The sequence below is a fragment of the Bos taurus genome, chromosome 19 (genome assembly GCF_002263795.3).
Source record: "Bos taurus isolate L1 Dominette 01449 registration number 42190680 breed Hereford chromosome 19, ARS-UCD2.0, whole genome shotgun sequence".
Classification (NCBI taxonomy): domain Eukaryota; kingdom Metazoa; phylum Chordata; class Mammalia; order Artiodactyla; family Bovidae; genus Bos; species Bos taurus.
The window spans coordinates 24,975,424-24,989,046 of NC_037346.1; the positions used below are offsets into that span (position 1 = coordinate 24,975,424).

Genomic DNA, 13,623 nt, shown 5'->3' on the forward strand with positions numbered 1-13,623 from the left:
AGGTGGGCCTTTTCAGCAAGGCTGCCTTTGGTCTCTGCCCAGACGGGCTTCCGGAGAGAGAGACTGAGCCCTCCACACCACCCCACCTGGGTGCCCACATATGTGGGCACCTGGCTGTGCACCCTGTCTTCACTCCACAGCCCACTGCTGCCTTCCGCGCCCCTGAGCTGGGACTTGCCCACCCCTTCACTGAGGTCACAGCCATGCCTGGGCCCCCTGGTTCAAGAGCAAACCCTTAAGAGGGGTGGCCCTCATTAGGGGCCTGGCAGCTCTATCCTGGGAGACTGGGGAGCCTTCCTGAGACTCTGAGAGGCTAAAGTCTCAGTGGTGGGGCTTCAGGCGTTGGGATCAATGACCCCCTGCCGCCCTACTCTCTCGGCCAGGCTGTCGCCCCACCACGCAGGTCCTTGGCAGCAGAGGGACAGGAGAGGGTCTGAGGGGCCACCTACTCCCTGTCCTCGCTCAGGGACCTCCCCTGGTGTTCTTGTGTTTTGCAGTCGGTGGTGGTGCCCAGATGCCGGGGGACAGCTGAGGCGCTTCAGATCACAGTGGGCCATATCCTGGGAGATGCCGGCAGCCCCTACCTCATGGGACTTGTAAGGCCGGGTGGATGGTGGGGCTCCAGGGAAGGGCTGCACTTGGAGGCCTAGTGGCTTCCTGGTGGTCCTGGCAGACCCAGCCTCTCTCCTCTGCAGATCTCCAGCGCCCTGCAGGCGGGGCGCCCCGACACTTACCTGCAGCGCTTCCTCAGCCTTCAGCAGAGCTTCCTGTGCTGCGCCTTCGTCATTGCCTTGGGTGGTGGCTGCTTCCTACTGACTGCGCTGTACCTAGAGAGAGACCAGGCCCAAGCCCAGAAGTCTGGCACAGGTACCCTGCTCCTTTGCACCCATGCCGGGCTCAGGGCTGACCCTATAGAAACAAAGAGCACTGGCCACCCCCTGAATTTATTAATTTATCCATTCATTCATTTGTTGATTCATGCACATGTAATTATTATGCCCCTGCTATGTGCCAGGCAAGATTGCAGATCCTGGGGAGTGAACATCAAGTCCAAGCCCACGTGAAGAAAAACAAACAAGATACAAAAAACAGAAGCCATAAAAGAGTGTGTTTGAGGTCATAAGTGCTATGAGAGGCATAAGGCTGGAAAGTGGGAAGAGAGGAACAGGTGGGGGCAGGTTGCAGTCTTTGAAAGGGTGGTCAGAGAGGTCCTCACTGCACAGGTGGCCTTGGAGCAAAGATTTGGAGGAGGGACTGAGTTGTGCAGCTGTCTGGGGAAGGTGCTCCTGCTGGAGGGAAGAGCTTGTGCAAAGGCTCTGGGGTAGCAATGTACCGGCTTGTGTTTGAGGACCTGCAAGAAGGCTGCTGTGGCTGAAGCAGGAGCAAGGGGGGCCAGCGGCAGAGACAAGAGTGACAGTAAGAGGACCAGAGCATGGGGGACTGAAGGCTTTTGTAGGGACTGAGGCCTTAACACTGAGTGAGATGGGAGCTGCTGTGGGGTTTCCAGGGCGCAGGCCCCAAGATATTTGATTGACATCATAAAAGCACCACTGTGGTGCTGCTGTGTTGAGAGCAGACTGTGGCGGGGTGGGGGTGGTCAGTGTTGAAGGAGGGAGGCCAAAGGGAGGTTCTGTAGCCATCAGGGGAGAGCAGAGGGGCTGGGACCATGGTGGTGGCATTGAAGGTGGGGAGAACAGGTTGGATCTGGAATTTACTTTGAAAACGGAAGCTGGAGGATTTTGTGGCAGACTGTGCCCAGGCATGGTCCCCAAACACCTCTGCCTCCTTTGGGGCTGGCTGAGTGATTTCTGCCCACAGGGATCCTTGAGAGCGAGAACCAACGCCTGATTCCTGGCAGGGGTGCCCCCCCAAAGGACCCCTGAGGCCCTGCCTGGCAGCGAGGAGGTCCCACCTGCCCTGTCTGTACCCCTCTGGGTGACCTCTACTGGATCAGTGCCTCTGCCCACCTTTGACTGTGGCTCCAGGACCCTGGCCGAGCTGCACCTGCCGTTTCTTCGCTCCCAGCTGGAGAGCTGGCAGCGCCTGTGGCTGGGCTGGGAATTGAGCTGTCAGCAACCCCCGAGGGAGGCCTGAGCCTATGCCTGCACCCAGCACGAAGCCACTCACTCCAGCCCCGAGTCCTCAGCCTGGCTGCCAGCAGGCCCGATTAAAGTGTGGCCGGTACAAAGCCCGTGGATATAGGCCTTTAGACAATCATGTTATTTATAGCCTCAAGGTGTCTCTGCTGGGATCAGGAGCTGGAGAGGAGGAGGTGGACAGTCTGGGTGGAGGATGCATGGCTGCTCAGCGTGGGTCTCTAGGGGTGCCCACCTTGGACTGCCCGCTCTGACCCTGCTTCCCCACACTGCAGGGTCGGGAGGGCACGGGACACCACTCTGTGTGCATCACCCTTTGAACTCAAGGTGGGGGCTGAATCAGTATTCTGGAAGATAGGTCTCTACTTGGGTGCTGGTGTCGGGGTGTGGCCACAAGATCCATGGAAATCCTCTGCCTGCACTTACCCAGCCGCCTCAGACCCATGCTGGGGGGCTTGCATGGCTGTGCATGAGTGCCTTGCTCTGCATCCCTACCCCCTCCCCCATGGAGAGGGCCGGCTCGGGGGGACTCACCGGGTTCAGAGCAGCTGTGCGCAGCAGGCCCTGCAGGAGATCAACAGCTTCCAGGCGGGTAGCAGTGAGGAGGCATGTTCTTTCCGCCATGAGCATAAGCGTCTTGCCCTCTCCCCTGGTGCCTAGCCAGGCAATCACTGTTCACTTTCTGATCGCTGCCGCTGGGTCTGCCTCTCAGCGGCTGTGGGCAGAGCAGTGACCCAGACTCACGCTCACCTCCTGACCCTTGTTTGCTCCATCCCTGCCCTCTATGGGTGTCCTCCCTGCCCCTTAGGTTGGAGGGGACAAGCTCCAGGAGCTGGACTCTCCAGCTCAACCCCCACCTGCCACCCCCAACCTTCCCAAGTCTCAGCCCTCCCTCTGGAGCAGCCATCATCAGGCTGACTGCCTGCCCCCACCCCCCACTGTCTGATGCTTGGAGCTCATGAAATGGGCTGGCTCTGAGGTTACAAGAAAAACGATTCCTGAGGGTTCTTGTTAGGGTTCTGCTCCTAAGTACAACATGGGCGTGGGAGGGAGAGGGGCATTCCCACAGCCCCAAGCAATCCTCTGATCTCAGCTGGGTATCCTGCAATTCAGTTCAACTCTGACACTGTCTACCCAGTGAGTGAAAGTCGCTCGGTTGTGTCTGAATCTTTGCAACACCATGGACTATACAGTCCATGGAATTCTCCAGGCCAGAATACTGGAGTGGGTAGCCTTTCCCTTCTCCAGGGGATCTTCCCAACCCAGGGATCGAACCCAGGTCTCCCACACTGCAGGAGGATTTTTTTTTTATCAGCTGAGCCACAAGGGAAGCCCAAGAATACTGGAGTGGGTAGCCTATCTCTTCTCCAGCAGATCTTCCCAACACAGGAATTGAACCCGGGTCTCCTGCAATTGTAGGAGATTCTTTACTAACTGAGCTATCAGGGAAGCCCTGTCTACCCAGAGAACATCACATTCCACAGGTTAAGGGTTCAGTCCTACAAGATTATCCCCTACCAGGCCCATCCCACACTACAGATGCCAACCACAAGTCCAGGTGGTGAGTGGCTGTAAATCCAAGGTTCTCACAACCCCTTCCTGCTGCTGCTAAGTCACTTCAGTTGTGTCCGACTCTGTGCAACCCCATAGACAGTAGCCCACTAGGCTCCTCTGTCCCTGGGATTCTCCAGGCAAGAATACTGGAGTGGGTTGCTATTTCCTTCTCCAATGCATGAAAGTGAAAAGTGAAAGTGAAGTCACTCAGCTGTGCCTGACTCTTAGCAGCCCCATGGACTGCAGCCTACCAGGCTCCTCCGTCCATGGGATTTTCCAGGCAAGAGTACTGGAAACCCCTTCCTGGGGTTCCATTAATGTGCTAGAGAACTTAGGAAACCCATTTACTTGCCGGTTTATTACAAAGGATGGAACTCAGGAATAGCCTGATAAAAGAGATTTGTAGGACATCTGAGCATCTGGCATCTGAGCTTTTGGTCCCAGCCAGTGGATGGTATGGGAGAAGGGCATGGAGCCTCCACTCTCCCCAGATGTCCATGTGTTTACCAGTCTGGAAGCTCTCTGGACATCTCCCTTTTGGATTTTTATGGAAGCTTCATTACTCTGGCATGATTGATTATACTATTGGCCTTTGGAGTGTGATCTCAATTTCTAGCCTCCCTCCCCTCCCCCGGAGGTGGTTTTGGGGCAGGGTTGGGACCGAAAGTTCCAACCTTCTAATTGCAGGGTTTGCTCCTAGCCTTGTCTTTAGGTGAGTTCCAAAAGTCATCTAACAAACTGAAGACACTTTTAGGATCTCATCACCTAGCAAACTCCAAGGGTTTTAGGAGCTCAATGCCAGAAACAGGATGAGCAGCCAAACATATATTTCTTGTTATAAATGACAAAATCATACTTGGTTTCTCCTGAGAAGGAGGCAGTCAGTGTGGGATTCACTGGCTGTGTGACCCGGGCCACTCTCTGTCCTCTCTCAGCTTCAGACTCTCTGGCTCTATTTAAAAGGTGTATTGCATGTGGTTTTTCAAGCCTGTTAGTCACTCAATTGTGTCCGACTCTTTGCAACCCCATGGACTGTAGCCTGCTAGACTGCCCTTGTCCATGGGATTCTCCAGGCAAGGATACTGGAGTGGGTAGCCGTTCCCTTCTCCAGGGTATCTTCCTGACCCAGAGATATACCTCGTGGTTTCTCATGGACTGGGTCCACAGAAGCCTAGCTCCAGGGTCTGAACCTTCTCCCTACAGTCCTGAGGAGGACACCTGTGAGACTCAGCTCCCAGGAAATGGGCAAAGACTTCCCGAGGGTCATCGGCTGCCACCTCCCCAGCTTGAGTCCAGGGGCTGGGGAGAAAGATCAGAAATCTCATTTATGCCAGTTCCAGAAACACATTGGTACCAATGAATGCCCATCTAGGTGGTGGGCAGTGACTCCAACCCTGCCCTTGGACCTCACAGCCCCCAGAAGGAACAGGAAAACACTTGGCTGGGCCAAGTAAGGACCACTTACAGGTAGAAGAAGTGGTTCCATCCTTCAAAAGTTGTGAGAAGTTGACCTAGGAGCTGGGAAATAGCCAGAGAAGGTACAGGGAAGGGAATCCCTGGTGGAGGGAACAGGCAGAGGCACAGGGGCTGAGGCAGAAGGTATGTGGTGAGTCATGGAGAGGTGTGGTATGGTCAGAAAGGAGGGGGTGGGGGTGTGTGTTTTGAAGCGGGGGAGAGGAGGCAGGAGAGACTGGCTGGGACTGGAGGGCTCAGGTGCCAGTTGAGGAGCTGGGGCTTGGAGCCTGTAATCAGGGTAGTCCCTTCTGACTCAAGCGCTTCCTGGAGTTTAGGTTGCCAGGCAGGGCAGGGTGGTGCTTTCTGGGACTGAGCTAGACAGAATGCCCTGCTAGGAGTTTATAGGATGTTATCATCCTAAGTGTTTTGAGGCAGGGCAGGAGCGCCGGGGTGGCGGACTCTGGGAGGGGGAGACAGTATCTGTTCTGTAAGCAACCCAACCCTAGCTGTATTCAGCTCCCAGCCCCTGCCCCAGTGGGGCCGGTCACTCAGACCTCGCTGTGCTGAGGTCCTAGCTATAGATCTTTGAGAGCCCGGCTACTCAGGCTCAGCAGGAGGAATGGTCAGTAGAACATGCCTTTCTGGCCGAAAGGGCACTTGCTGGGCGACCCTAGTCTCTGATACTCTGGACTCACTCGTTGGGAATGTCGATGGGGGACTTCACTGCTGAGCAGGATGAGGCCCTCAGACCTGACCTGCTCACATCATGTGTTAATTGTGCTTCCTGGACACATGTCGCATTCCAGCTCCCAGGTGTCATTCCAGGTATGCAGCTGTGCCTGTCAGTGTGCATGCACCCATATCTGCTCATTTGTGTGTCTGAGCATGCGAGCAGGTGTTGATAGGGTCTGGATGATTAATCTCTCTTCCACCCTGACCAAAGGCTTGGAGGGTTGAGCACACACATTGAGATGATCACCCCAATCCTGGCTTGTTTCCCTGCAACACCAGACATCAGTCTGTTTCATTCTCTGAAGACTCTTATCTCTCCTCCATGCCTAGATGAGCCCATGAGCTTGTTGGTTTAATGCAGTCTCTAACAGAGCTGGCAGGAGGCAGTGAGAGGCTGCTGTAGCCAAGCTTTATCCCGTACAGGGAGGTATGGGACTACATCAGTTAAGGTTGTAGGCTGGTATGCAACAGAAACTGGCTGATAGCTTAAGCAAGAAGGGGATTTGTTGAAGCACATCAGGAGCTCACAGCATCTATGTGGAGATTCAGGAGCCAGGGCTCTTGGGCCATCTTACTGGGGGACCTTCACCAGAGCGCCAGACAATTTTTCCCTATCCTTTTTCCACCCTACTCAAGATTTAAAGCCCTGAATGGGAGAGTCCGGTTGGATCATTAGCCCATGTCTTGATTTATATATAGCTCCATTAAGACCAGGAAACCAGGATGCATTTAAGAGCATCAAAATAAAACAGCAATGAAAGAAAAAGACCAAAAAAAATACATATACAAATACCAATGACTGTGTCCATTACAGTGATCTTGGGCAGGCCACTGGCCCTCTCTCAGATGCAGCCTCTCATGGGACAGGGAAGAGGCCAGACTCAGTGTCCTTCAAGGGATTCTTAATTTCTGAGAGTCCGAGTCCATGATCAAAGGAGATGGAAGCTTCTATAATTCAGAAAGTGTTAAAAATATTCAAATAACAGAACAGGAACTTCTGTGTTAGTGGGGACTCAGAGCCATCTGTTCTGAGCAGGGGAGAGGCAGAGACGAAGCGTTCTGAGCTGGGGGGTGGAGGGGCTCCAAGTCCCCTGCTTGGCAACAGCAGGAGCAGAGAGGAGCGGTCCTCTCCCTACCCTTGGGTGGTGACCTGTAGAGAAGGTAGTCAAAGGGTGGTTGTAAATGGCACATGGAAGCTAATGGAGGGTGGAGTCAAAGAGGGAGAAAATGCCTTTCTCAGAGAGGCCAGGAGAGGGATCTGGCTGGTTTCTGAATCACGAAGAACAACAGATACATGATGCAAATCAGCACGCACTTCCTGAGTTGCGCCTGCTAAATGTCATTTACTCATTCACTCAACAAACATTCTCTGAGCCACCTCCTCTGCCCTGGACTATGGAGATGAATCAGATAGCGTTTGAACCCTCAAGGCTCACGATCTGTTGTTGGGCTGGTGGAGGGGAGCGGGGGACTGATGTACAGACATAATCAGCACAATGAGTTTGGTGCGATGGAGGGGTACACAGGGTACTCAAGTAGCCTAGAGGAAATGACAATTTCAATAAGTAGGTCAGGGAGGGCTTCCTGGAGGAAGTCGTGTCTGTGCTGGGTTTCTGAAGGACGAGTGGGAGGAGTGAGCTAGGCAGAACCAGATCAAAAAGCCAGGGGAGGGGGTTGCCTAGGTGGCGCTTTCCGTGGTCCTGAACCATCATTGTATTACCAGGACAAGACTTTTGTGTTGAGGGTAGGGGGCAACTAGAGACGATTGCTCCCAATTGCCACTCCTCTGGGCTCCAGAAAGTATCGCAACTATGAGTGAGTCTAGGGAGCTCCATTTTCAGTATGGATGAGTGTAATTTTGAGAGATGGGCAGTAGGATCTGAGGCTGGAGATTGGCATGGGTCATGAAGGATTATTGGAGATCATGTTAGGGAACTTTGATATTTTTTAAAAAATTTATTGAAGTATAGTTGATTTACACTATCATGTTAATTTCTGCTGTACAGAAAAGTGATTCAGTTATACATATACATATATATATATATATATATATACTTCATGTTCTTTTCCATTATGGTTTAGTATAAGATATACAGTAAGACCTTGTTGTGTATCCATTCTATATATGATAGTTTGCATCTGCTAATCCCAAACTCCCACTCCATCCCTCTCTCACCCCCTCAGCCCCTTGGCAACCACAAGCCTGTTCTCTATATCTGTGCATCTGTTTCTGTTTCATAGATAGGAACTTAGATATTTTTAGTCTTATAGTAGTGGAGAGCCATGGAAAGGTTTTATGCAAGGTAATGATAGGGTTGTATGTGTGACTTAGAAAATTATGGCAAGAAATATGAAGAAAAGACTGGAGGGGAATGTTGGAACAGGTGTTGTTGAGCTTTAAAAGGGTCCAAGTGAGACATGAAAGGTTAGAGCTAAGTCCGTGAGCAATGAAGACATTTGAATATATTAAGAAAAAAGGGAATGGGCCCTAAAAGTGGGAGTTGAAGGAGGAGTCCCAAATGGCTTCTAGGTTTCCTGCTTGGTAACAAGGTGGATGCTGCTGCTATTTGTCAGAGATAAATGATACTGGGTGGGAGCAGGTTGAGGGGAAAGATGAAGAGTTCAGTCTTGGATGTGCTGAGTTTAAGGTGCTGGGGGTGTCTTGGGGGGAATGTGCAGGAAACTGCATATAGACCTACTGTTTGGAGCTGAGGTCACATCTAAAGATGGAGGGAGGGATGTCCTAGGGATGTGGGTAATTGTTGAAAGCCCAAGAATGAGTGAGAGGCTGCCAAGGGAGGGTGTGCCACGTGAGCAGGGAGGAGACAGGCTGAGCACTGGAGACACTCCCGTGTAGGGAGACAGGCAGAGACGAGCTGGACTGAGCTCCCAGCTAGCAGATGTAGGGGAGCCGGTATTTCTCTGAGTGTGTTCTGCAAAGCCGTGGTCATCTTCCAAGATGTTCTGTGGCCTCATACACATGGGGAGATGGCAGCCTATACCTCCCTATGGGAGACTCCCAATGTACACTCTCAGATTAAAGGCTCTGAAAAGTTCCTCAGTGAGGGAACCTAATTCTCTATGTTTACCTCACCATTTCCCAAATATACTCACCCTTGGGACATGGACCACTAATGTCCTGTGCCCTATTTGTTTTGAAATTATGGTCTAAACTTAATGAATATTAGAATGCCCTTTAGCCATCATTGACTTCAGCCTCCCATTATGTTGATGAGGAAGCTCTGTCCTGGAGAAGCTAAGAGAGGCTACTGCCCCCATTCCCGTGGGGCAGTAGAGGAAACACTGGATTAGAGGGTAGACACACCCTACTCTCAAGGTTTAGTTCAAGCCTCATCATTTACTGGGCTTCCTTGGTGGCTCAGATAGTAAAAAATCTGCCTACAATGCAGGAGACCCAGAGTTCACCCCTGGGTCGGGAACATCCCCTGGAGAAGGGAATGGCTACCCACTCCAGTATTCTTGCCTGGAGAATCCAATGGACAGAGGAGTCTGGTGGGCTACAGTTCATAGGGTCACAGAGTTAGACACGACTGTACAACTTAACACTTCATCATTTACTAGGTATGTGACTTTAGGTATATTACTTTTCTTCCTTGGGTCTCTCTCTCTGGTTAAGAGCTAAAACTGCTCCCTGGGCAGGGCTGTGGCTGAAAGGATGAGGAATTTGGGGGAGTGGGAAGGGGACCATGGTGTTGGGCTTAGAGCCATGGTTCTGCCTTCTGCCAACAGTCCCACAGCTGGCCACATCCTCCGGCTGGGCCCTGTCCTCTACCTGGCATCATCACACCATTATGAAGGTCAGTGCCAGGGCTCAGTCCCAACCCCACAGAGCTCCTAGGTCTGTCCTTTCCTGTTTGATCACCTGCCATTCTGGGCCACCCAGTGGAACTTCCCGCATCCAGCTTTGCAGGCCTGCACTCAGCAAGCTGGAAAGAGGCAGCACAAGAACTTTCAGAATGAAATGTTTTCCTAACCCTCTCGTCACAGTCATTCATACCCAACACGACGATGCATATTTTTAGTCACTTCGCAGAATTTAAAACACACCTCGAAGGCGCCAAGAAACACCAGCTTGGGGATTAACTCTGCTCACAAGAGACAGTGGGGCGGACGTGGGGAGGGCTGCCTTGTGCTGCATCACCCGTTGCCTGTGCCATGACTCACTGTGGCCGCCACCTTCACGAGATGCACCTGCCCATGGATGTGGGATCTGGAGCAGCCTGCGGTGGGAACTGAGCTCCCAGCCCAGGTATTGCACCAACCCCAGGTCAGTGCCAACTCTGGCACCTGCTAGCTGCACGTCCATGGTGGGGTCATCTCTGGGCCCTGGAACCTGTATGTGGAACACAGGACATAATTCTGGTTCCCCAGGCTCTGTCTCAGTCTACCATTCTGTCCTCAGCCCTTTGTACAGGATTTTCTTTTCAATCAAAGCTGCAAACTCATGAACGGGGGACGGAGCTTACCAGAACCACAGCACCTCTGAGATGCGTGACAGTGGAGAATGTAATCCCGAATACAGAAGCTAACCCGACACTCTCCACAGGGGATGGGGCTCCCTGCCCCGCCAAGGGAGAACCTGGGGGACTTCCAGACCATCTGAAGCCTATCCTCCTATCTACCCCCAGAGAGAGAAACTGACACCAGTTAGGGTTCTTGTCTAGGGTCATGCCACACACCAGGGCAGAACTGAGTTAGGGCCCAGCTTCCTGTCTCCCATTCAGGGCTTTGTCATGCGCTGCTGAAGCCTGATGCTTGCGGTTACTGGGCCCTCAGGGGACAAGGCCCCCTTTTAATGCCCTGTTTCCAAGGTGTCCCAGTTGGAGCCCTGTCTCTCCCTGCCAGGGGCTGCCTCTCTGTGGAGCATGGGTAGGGTCTCGGTGTGCACACAGGAATGGGTCCAGGGGGAGGCTGGGGGCTGGATCTGAGTTTCCATGGGGAGGTGGGCGACATAACCTTCTGTGTCTGGTGGAGCCCTGGACCAAAACCCCCACCGATCATGCTTCTCGGTTCTTACAGTAGCCCTCCCTGAACTGATTAAATCATGGCGGGTGCGTAGCTGCGGGAGCGGTCACGGGCTCTCCCACCCGCGCTCCTGATTTAACCATCTGAGACCCTCTCTCCAAGATGTCCACATGCCCTGAGCTCCAGCCCCCCAACTGTCCCCCAGACTCTCCGCTTCGGTAGGGGGTGGAGAGGGAGGGCACTGAGTGGGTGCCAGGGAGTCCTACTTCCCGCACGCGGCCCCTAGCTCCGTGGTTCCCCACAAACCCCTCCGGGTCCTCGCCAGCCTCGGCGGCCGCGCGGCTCCAGCATGACTGCGCCCCCGTCGGGCGGGAGGGGCTCTGCGGCCCGGCCCCCTCTCCGCCCCCCGGGGGCAGCACGTGTGGGGCGGGGCTGTGGTTCGAGCCCGGGGCTGATTGGGCAAGGGCCTGGTGGGCGGGGCCGGGCCGCAGCTGTCAGAGCGGCGGCGGCGGCGACCGCGGCGCATCGGGCTGAAACGGTGGCAGCGCTGCAGCCGGGGCCGGAGCGCAGGAGCCGACGGGGCCCGGCCGGGATGGTGCAGCGGCGGCTCCTCGGCGCACACACGCACTGAGTGGGCCCAAGCTGGGCCCCGCGCCCCCCGCGCCCCCCGCCGCCCCGATCCCGGCCGGCATGATGTGCCTGGAATGCGCCTCGGCGGCGGCGGGCGGCGCGGAGGAGGAGGAGGCGGACGCGGAGCGGCGGCGCCGGCGCCGGGGGGCGCAGCGAGGGGTCGGCGGTGGCGGTTGCTGCGGGGCGCGGGCAGCGGGCGCCGCTGGAGTCGCGACCGCGGACGATGAGGTGCAGACGCTGTCGGGCAGCGTGAGACGGGCCCCTTCCGGACCCCCCAGCACCCCCAGCACTCCTGGCTGCGCAGCGGCTGTCAAGGGCCCGGGCGCGCAGCAGCCCAAACCAGCCAGCTTGGGCCGCGGGCGGGGGGCAGCCGCCGCCATCCTCAGCTTGGGCAACGTGCTCAACTACCTGGACAGGTACACCGTAGCAGGTGAGCGAGTGCCCCACCCAGTCCGAGTACCAGGACCCTCTGCCTGGAGGTACCCCGGGGCAGGCCCCCTATATCCAAGCCTTTCGTGGGGTCCCTAAGGGCCTTCGCCTCAGGTACCACTGGGCAAGTGATGCCCCCAAGACCTACTGATCCAATCCTGGGACCGCCCCCGCACCCCCCGGGCCAGGGGTAGGGGGAGTCCCCACCCCTGGAGTAGCCCGCGCGTCCCCGCCAGCCCTTGACGTCCCATCCGTTGTCCTCTTCTGCGAGAGTCTCCTTTGCGTCTCTCTGCGTTCTGGCCTTCGCGACCCCTCCCGCCCCAGCCTCAGATTCCTGGGCCTCTCCTCCCCTTCCCCCAGCCCAGGCGGTCTGTCCGTCCGTAGCCGGTCAGTTCCTTCCTTCCTCCGCCGCCTCCACTCCCCTGCGTGCGTGCCGCGAGTGCGCGCGCCCCTTGCGGGTGTGCGCCAGAGGAGACCAAGTGTGTGCTCGCGGGCGGCGCGGATGTGTGTGTGTGAGCGTGTGAGCGCGTGGCTGACAAAGGCTTGGGGCTGCGGGGAGTGGAGGGAGGGGCGGGGCGGGTCCGCGGCGCCTGGGGACCCAGGATGCGGTTTGCAGCTGGCCCTGGCTAGAGGCCTGAAGACTCTTCCCTCCCTTCTCTGTCGCTTGGGGCCTGGGGTAGGGCGCAGGCCACTGGGGCAGGAGAGGGACTGCCTAGTCCTCTGTGAGCGTCTCCGGGAGCCAGCCTCCTCAGGGAGGGATTAGGGTTCGATAGAACAACTGAGTTCTCGCCCGGAATCTGCTCTTCTGTGCTTGGTGTGTGACCTTGGGCCGGTCTTAGTTAGTGTTTAGGTCTCTTCCCCGTTCTGAGGTGGGACCCTCTGGGGATGAAAGAGCCTTCTGGGAATTCTAGTCTGCTGGCTTCCCTCCCCCAGTTCTCAGGGGTCTGTGAGCAGGGACTTTTCCCTAAATTGAGCTGCTCCTGGGTGGGAATGGTGCAGCCTTAAGAGAAAAGGACTTGGGCCAGACTTGCATGTGGGGGCTCTCTGCCATAGGAGACTAGTGACTGGATCCCTGACATCCTGGCCCGCTGGCCCCAGAACCTGCCTAACCACAGCTTAGTAAAATCTGCAACTACAAAAAAAAAAAATTTTTTTTTTGGATAGACTCTACAGAGAACTTTGTGCCTGTGACGAGAAGCGAATCCTGGCCTAAACCATAAAATATAATGCCACCTGGGTCCCCTTTGCCAGGACTCAGTCTCCCTGTCTGTTGAATGGGGTTTTGTGTCAAGTGCTTGGAGAGCAGAGGCTTCTGCCTTCCCCGACTCCCACTTTCAAAATCTTTTATCTCTCTGTTCCTCTCTGTGGGGAGTTGAAAGGGGGTACCCTTGGCACCAATTTCTGGGACGAGCTGTCCCCAGGGGACTCTTACTTGGTCTGGTGAGCTGGAGTAGTCAGCACCATCCAAGCACACCAGCCCATCTCATGCATATGCCATCCTGCCTGGGACCTGGGAGCTTAGGTGCCACCCAAAAGTGGGGAGAAGTCAGAGAACACGGGCGGGGGGGCGGACGCTGGGGGGCGGACCTGCGGATAGTCAACTTCTGTCCACAGATGAGCAAACCAAGGCCTTTGTCCACAATGGCTCAGAGAGGGCACGACAAAACTGGCATTCCATCTAAATCCATCTACCTGGTTCCTACCCTCTCAGCTGGTCAGTGAATGGCCTGCTTCTGGCTCT

The 13,623-nt window shown here is 55.3% G+C and overlaps 1 protein-coding gene across 6 annotated transcripts in view; it reads left to right on the top strand.

Moving 5' to 3' along the window:
- Positions 1 to 13,623, top strand: part of SPNS2 (SPNS lysolipid transporter 2, sphingosine-1-phosphate) — an 87,867-nt gene that overhangs the window by 38,875 nt on the left and 35,369 nt on the right. For 2 of the 6 annotated variants that reach the window (XR_001494300.3, XM_015458637.3), the window contains exons 10-11: positions 498 to 596; positions 696 to 867. Coding sequence is in view for 5 of the 6 variants with exons in the window: in XM_015458637.3 (XP_015314123.1) it covers positions 498 to 596; positions 696 to 867 (271 nt within the window). In the remaining variant the exon portion in view is untranslated. The other 4 variants (XM_059878218.1, XM_059878217.1, XM_024980392.2 and 1 more) reach the window with 4 other exon arrangements.